At 44.7% G+C, this 7,891-nt stretch overlaps 1 protein-coding gene across 1 annotated transcript; it reads right to left on the bottom strand.

Moving 5' to 3' along the window:
• Nucleotides 1-4,584: 4,584 nt before the first annotated feature.
• On the bottom strand, nt 4,585-7,874 carry gpatch11 (G patch domain containing 11). The gene is made up of 8 exons (XM_028990212.1): nt 7,543-7,874; nt 6,889-7,115; nt 6,767-6,808; nt 6,565-6,685; nt 6,212-6,302; nt 5,691-5,807; nt 5,103-5,184; nt 4,585-5,013 (listed from the first exon to the last, which is right to left on the bottom strand). The coding sequence occupies exons 1-8, from the start codon at nt 7,590-7,592 to the stop codon at nt 4,955-4,957; spliced, it is 789 nt and encodes a 262-aa protein (XP_028846045.1). The 5' UTR covers nt 7,593-7,874; the 3' UTR covers nt 4,585-4,954.
• Between the last annotated feature and the right edge of the window lie 17 nt (nt 7,875-7,891).

The raw sequence follows: 7,891 nt of genomic DNA, 5'->3' as shown, positions 1-7,891 counted from the left end.
AAGGGATGAAGCCACATGGGAAGGAAAGAGACGACCCAGAAGGAGCCAATTTTCAGCAACACAAGCGTCAAGATCAGATTGGCAGCAGCCGAACTCTTCTCAACACTCTCTGGATCAGTCCAGATTTAAATCACCAGCAGGACCAAACTGGGAAGCCACATCTGAAGCAGCAGAGATTATGAGAGTTTTGAAGGAACTCCTCCAGGAAAGGCACCACAGGGGGGACAAAAAGGATGAGTCAGATCAGGCATGACTAAGCGTGCAGTCTGACCCTATCACCCAATCAAAGTCCCCTCAACATAATCCTCCCAACCAACTCAAACATAATCCTCTGCTGACCACAGAACGAGAGGCCCCACCACCAGGTGATGACATCACGCAACCACCGCAGATGATTACAGAACCACCAGAGCCAGCCAATTTCCAGCATCACGCCTCAAGCCAGGACCTTGACGTACCTGGGAGTGCTGTCTTGGTGATCTGCCTTCCGGAAGAGTCACGTGAGACGGGTCCTGACTGCTTGCCGATCACCACGCAAGCCCCAATGCCAAGACTGTTGGGGAACCTAATTGAAAGGGGGGTGGCCAAGAAACTCTACCTGACCACCACTTTGGAGAGTGAGTTTAAGCTAGAGGCCCTGGTGGACACAGGAGCAGACCTGACTCTGATGTCAGCCCAGCTTTTCGACAGACTTCAGATTGCTGCCAAGAGACAGAATCGAACTCTCGAATATAAGAACTGTGTGCTGAACGTACAATCATACAGCCAAAATGATGTACAACTAGAACAACTAGCTCCCATTCACCTAACCATCGGCCCTATGACTTTAGTACACCCTGTGTACATCTCTCCATTTGACACATACCCTCTCCTTATTGGAAAAGACCTGCTAGACCGCTTTGAGCCCCTATTGGACTTCAGACATCTAAAAATTTGGGCTCAAGTGCGAGAACCTCTGCCTCCTCAGTCACCAAGATCACGCCAGACAGACTGCCAGGTCACAAAGGCCACAGAAGGTCTCGCCAACAACTGCGAGAACACACCGACCCAAGAGCAAGGTTCAAGGTCATCACTATGCACTTTCCAGCTGGCTACAGCAGGTGCACTACACGGCGAGTTATGGCATCCACCTGCCCACCCACCCACCCTTAATGTGGCTGCCATAACCCACAGCAAACAGACTTTGCCCACTTCAATGACCACCTCACAGCCGCTTACGCTGGCTCCTCAAATCACCACCATGGACATTGCTGACATGCAGGCCTCTGACCCAGCTATACACACTATCCCTCACCACCTCTCTGACCCCTCCAACCGCCCTATCACAGCTGCACAAATGGCCAATACGCCAACCCTCAAAGCACTACTCAACGTGAAACCTATGCTGTGTGTGATGCACAATATTCTTGGGTACTGCCCTGATGACATCACTGCGCCAAGGCTTGTGGTGCCACAGTGCCTAAGGGGGGTCATGCTAATATATGCTCACGACACACCAAGCGCGAGACACCATGGCACAAGTACCACGTATGAGACACTAGAACAAGCGGCATACTGGCCCAGCATGCAGCAAGATTTGGCAGAGTATGTGAAAGAATTCTTTTCTTGTTACCAATTCCAACCAACAAAAACAAACCACAGAGCCTCACTGCAGCGCAGAGGAGTCACATCTCCTTGGTCAGACCTCCAAAGTGACTGGGTTGGACCCCTGCCTAGGTCAACTAGAGGCTACAAGTATTTCCTCACAGTCGTATTCCAGTTCACAAAGTTCGGGCTGCCACTGAGAGTCAACTCAGACAAGGGCACCAACTTCACAGCTGAGATTATACAGCAAACCTGGAAACTTCTGGGAATACAAGTACACCTGCTATACCAGCCAGGAGACACCAACTACACCACTCACCAGTACCTTGAGGAACCGCACCGGCATTTGAGAACCGCATTTGCTTTTGCCCAACAACGACTCCAAAAGAGTGCAGACGGCCGGAAAGCATATTACAACTGGAAGGCATCACACCAAGAACTGGACGTGGGTGACAAGGTCTGTTATTACTGCAACATACAACCGCCTCAGACATCCTCTCATCGGCTGTCAAAGGAATTTCCTCCACACTGGACTGGACCGCATGAGATCATGGACAAACTCTTTCCTGTCGCATACCAGATCAAGCAAAGCCGTGGACAGAAAGAACCAGCGTTCAAATGGTTCCATCGTAACCAGATCAAGAGACATGTGGCTTCTGGCAGGGAAAGACAAAGGGGGGTGCTGCTGTGGCTGTCCTTGCTATGCCTCCAGCTAACCAGAGGACAACCACAACCTGAGATCACATCCCCAGGTCCAGCATCCGGCATTGCACTGAGGGACCAACATGGACTTCTCATCACCAACGACCGTAACCCTCAAGTATACCTGGCGTTGTACCACCTTCCAAGCGACGAGTACCAGTCTGCGGTGGAACTTCCAACTTTCTTCAAGGATCACAGCCTCACCCTGGAGCCCGAACTGGAACAGAGCATTGAGGAAGGGGGGTCTCAGATAATTGATATCACCCCAATCGACACAGCCCTCCAAGCATTGTCTAGGCAACCTGTCCAGACCAACTTTCCTGTTGCCCGATCCTGGACTGCGGCCGACACAGCTCTTTGCCTCGCCACAGCGATCAGTTGCACCCTAACTCTCGGCCTTGCCTCCGTCCTGTTTAACAGAGTAAATTTGGTGCAAAGGTCCACGAACCGGTGCACGGCTGCATTTCCCCGGACCTTTCAAGAAAAACCGCCGTAGGAGAGTACCCCAGGCGGAGGCAGTGCTGAACTTGACCAAGGGGAACACCCGGATGGAAGACCCAAAGGCTTGCTGATCCACCTGCTATCTGACTTACAGGATCCATCTGTCATCCCACCTTCATGATCCAATGTGTCTGATAAGGTTTCTAGTTGAACACTTTTCAGCCACAAGGGGGGATTTGTAGCGTCTGCGTAGGATCACAGATGGTTGATCTTCAAAGAACCTTTTAACCTTTGACATTTACATACCAATTACAACCCTGGACCCTCACTCTGATCGTCCCGTCTTCCCCCACTGTCACAAATGTAGCGTCTGCGTAGGATCATAGATGGTTGATCTTCAAAGAACCTTTTAACCTTTGACATTTACATACAAATTACAACCTGGACCCTCAGCCTGATTGTCCCGTCTGCCCCCACTGTCACCAAGACGATGCGAAGCAGACGGGGTCTGCAAACTGCTCATCGGGGCTCCAAGCTTCAAAGCATTCCAAAGACCTCCTGTCTGGCCCCACCTTCGCAATACACAATCACGCACACACTTAAAACATATTGTCTGTATCTTGTGCTAGGAATATGTGATTATAAGTGGATCCCGTATATGCACGCGTTGTGTGTACGTTCCCTTGTATGAATTATACTAGTTACAACTTTCTATTGTGCATTAGGTAAACTCTAATTACCTATAATTAAGTGTATAAGTGTATCTCTACTTTCCTACCTCCTAAAGGTCCCTTTCTTGGTGTCAGAAGGAACTTCTCTTTACTACTGGAACAGTGATGCATACCATGTGATCACAAAATACATCATACAATTTCTATAAGATAGAAATTGTAACTGCAACAAACTACAGTCTCTCTCTGGACCAGCCCTAAAAAATTCCGGTCAGTCGTAAACCCAGACAAAGGGAACTTCTCCCGCCAAAATGTCACACTTGTGATTGGCTATTCAGGCCACATGATGGGCGTGCCAGAAAGCATTCAAAAAAGAGCGTCACACAGACACGAATGCTCAGAACTTCTCTTCTTCCTTCCGAGACACCTCTTTCAACACTTTGACTCTTTGGAAAGTTTACCTTCAAGGACAACCTCCAGCACCAGGCCTAAGGATCGAAGATCGTGACCCTACCGCATCAGGACTCTTTTGCATGAAATAAGGACCAATGCAAGTAACTATTTAGATGCACGTTTAAACCCCTTTTTAAGGTGAACTTAAGAATTCTCTGGCGATTCTCATTAGGCTGTGGTAAATTGATGTGTAATACTGCCATTCTCTTTTCATCACTTTTCTTTACCCTGTATGTATATGTTTGTCTAATTGTTGTATGTTACCTATAGCCGTGTTTATTAAATTCTTTAAATTCACAATCGTTTGTTTCTGTGTGCTGCTCACATCTGGAGTCACTGAACGTTTGACCCTTTAAGTTTACATGCTAAATTTACTGCTAGTACGCAGAGTGGGAAAGCTACCTTTCCTGACAAGAGGGGGAATAATCATTCCCAGAATTGATAAATAATTATATTATCTGCTCCGTGGACGGACAGATCAAGTAATTGTAACATTAATTCTGCTACAGCTTATTCCCAAATCTAGTCTAAATGTTTATTATTAATTATAACCAGTTATAATTAATTCTAGATATTTCCTCTTGAGCTAATTCGTTACAGTAGTGTAAATTACAGGCTATGTGAAGTATTTAATATTTCATTCATTCAAGGATGTCTTATTTTTGTGTTCCATATTTTTTTGAGCAGTGTAGTTACTTTCCACCATGTTCCTGTTAAACCCATTTTGCCCAGATCAAAATAATGATATTTTAATATGAGAATTGATTCCAGAACATAAATGTCTGGTATCTGAGGTGTCGATCCACACACCACCAGACCAAACAGTCTCTGTTAAATCACAGTAAATTTAAGTCTAGCTATACAGGTATGATTACCAGCTATTGACTACAAAACACTGATGTACCCTGCCATGGAAAAAAGCATCTGCTGAATGCTGTAAATTATATTTCAATGGAAGAGGTCTGGAACAGAACTTTTTTTTAAGAACTTATTCAGGCATGATACACAATACAATAAAATATGCAACCACCATTACTTCCTGTATTTACATTTTAGCCTTATGAATGAGAATACTTCAATATATTCTGTATTATCCTCCATAATTATTCATCATGGTCCGCTGCTGTTTCTCCTGGGCAGTTGGAATCCAGGTCGTCCTCATCTGGTAGGTTAAAATATATTACAAACAGGATGAGTAATCAAAACTACCCACACTTTATATGATCTTTGCGTGTGATATATAAAACTTACCATTATATGTTGTACCACACCATATGCAGTAAAAATGTACACCCCGGAGGTATGAAGTCAGGATCTGAAGCTTTTCTGAAGACTGAAGAGGAGGAAAAGAAATGGACTATTAATATACTCAAAATGTCTATTTAGGGCTACAACACGGCTGGAGTAAATTAAACTCATAATCGATGCATCATAATACAGAAGTGAACTATTCTGCATCGATGCAGTGCAGAACATAATCGATTATCATAATCGTTCTTGGGTCAAATCTCAAACCGCCAAGGTGCCAATGAGTATCATCAACACAGACTGCTCCCAGAGCACCTTTCATGGCTGCCCACTGAGGGTGAGGGGTTTTGTTGCATGCAGCATTCATTTAATGTCAAACGCTGGTGCTGAACACCGGTGCAGATGCTTTGATTTGCACAGAAAAAAGGTCGTGTTCACTATGCGCTCACCTGATGCCATGAACACTAACAAAAATGCCTGGTTCAGAAAACATAATGAACTGAAGAAAAATTGATTGAATCAATCGATCATCATAATCAAATTGAGTCGTGACACCAGTGATGCTTCACAGCTCTAATTTACTCTACATACTGTAAGTGTTTCTTCATCCTCTTCCTGAACGATGATTCTCTCCTCTTCTTCAGCATCCTCTTCATTGTTCTTCTCCAATTCTGGCCAGTACCAACTTTCCCTTGGGCTACTGATACCCTGAAATTGAGTAATATTAGATATAAACAAATAAACCTTGTTACGTTCCAGTGCCTGTCTGTACTCTGTTCTGAGTGTTTCTCACTATTTTATTGACAGAACAGGCCCACCATATTACTGGCGCCATCTACAGCGCAGTGATTGCCTGCAACAGCAGCTTGGAAAGGCACCTAAGAGTCAGGGTGTGTGGTAAAGAGTGACAGAGAGAAAGCTTCTGTTTTCGTTTGTGTATTGTTTGTAGGTCCTGGTCTTGTTTTTTTTAATATACCTCCTTGAACAATAAAACATTTTTCTTCTCCCCCTTGTCTATTCGTACAGCAGTGTCAAAATGTTCATCTGTTCATTTTCCTACAATTGATGGGGACTTTTTTTTTTTTTTTATTCAGTGGCTGTGCTTCACAAACCTTCTGGCTGTCCAGCTGCTCACAGGCTCGCTGGCTCCTTCGAAGGTCTCCCTCTGCCTGCCGTTCCTCTCTTTCATATTTCTTCCGACCCCTAGGAGCAACATGCATAAACAACATATGCATTAATTCACATGCTATCATGTCAAATGAGTGGGTTAAGAAGAGGCTTCAGCACAACACAGATTCTAGACGAACAGTATTTTTCTAAAGCTTGCTGGTATTTTATCTGCTGTCATAGACCCCACCCACCCAGCCCCACCCAAGGTCTATGGATATATTTTCTTCTGTCTAAGATATGTATTATACCCTTGGTACATGCTGTTAAGTTAACTGAATTATCATTTTCATTTTACCTGAAATCCTCCAGTGATCTTTTCTCCATTTGCTGTTTTGCCCGCACCTTTTGCCGATGATGTTCAAGTTCTTCCTCTGCCTTCCTTTTTTTCTTTTCTTCCATTCCAATACCGCCTCTGTCTGGATTGACACATTACAACTTTTTTTGGCCAAATATTGTAATCATGTAAAAAAATAAAACATTTAAAATAATCAACAAACCTGTTTTGATGTTGAGTGGAATTGGTTCTACCCTCCCAGCTCCTGTTAAAAGAAAGCACCAGAACTCAATGAGATTGTTCCCAGGAACTTCCATTGGCCGGATACCTGGAATGTTTACCGACCCTCTTTGCCAAGTCCTTGTCCAGCCTTATAGCCCATTTTCTGTAGAAGTGCAAAACCTTTGTTCTCTGAGCTGATAGAGTTGTGCAGCACTGCCTCACGACTCTCCTGCTCCTGCTCCTTGTAGGTCTTCTGCCGGTTCTGAATGTTTTTCTCCTTGTGCAGGGCCTCCCTCTTCATTGCATCTTTAACTCGTTTCACCATCGGCATACCTGGTCGAACATCAGAACTGCCAAAAGCACAGACCGCAGACATGATACTGATGGGTGAGGATCCCTGTCCTACTTAAATTCAACTGCACTCTCTATTCGGCAGTCTGCAAAGCATGTTATTTATTGAAATCAGTATACTGTACATCAATCTGTAGGTGTAAATCAACACTCCACATTCCACTCCACCGATTGCATGACAGATTTGAGCTATGCTGGAGGGATTTCCAGTTCGGACACAATGACCAGGTCTCAACAAGAGGACATTTTCAGGGGAACAGAGGACGCCTGGTCACCCAATTATTGCTTTACTCCTGTTACCGAGACGTCCGACAACACGAGTAAATAGCTGACCGGAACGGGACGGACACGGCGAATCCTGGAGTGTTTACGCGAGTAAACAGCGCTTCGCAGTAAGATAACGACCGTGTTCTTGATTTCACTCACATTTGGTTGAGAAACGCATCTGACATATAATCGCCATCGTCGTCAGACATAGTGAAGGGCACCGTAATAACCCTGTAGCAGATTAACGCCTCCTTTAACGATTAAAAGTGCCGTGTTTGTAATTTCTCCGGTCTCCAGTCCGTCGTTTTAAAAGCTCCGGGTGAACCACATAAATGCGACTCATCATTTCCTACCTTGCAGTGCAGATATAAATACAAAACTAGCACTTTTTAGAAATCGTACAACTGTCTAAGAAGCTAAATAAATAGTATAAATATTGCAGAAACTATATGTTTTCAAACGAGCCATACATTTATGTGTCTATTGATCTTCCCTTTGTAGGAACGGA

This window comes from Denticeps clupeoides, chromosome 8 (genome assembly GCF_900700375.1).
Source record: "Denticeps clupeoides chromosome 8, fDenClu1.1, whole genome shotgun sequence".
NCBI lineage: Eukaryota > Metazoa > Chordata > Actinopteri > Clupeiformes > Denticipitidae > Denticeps > Denticeps clupeoides.
This window is presented reverse-complemented; position numbering and strand designations above follow the sequence as displayed.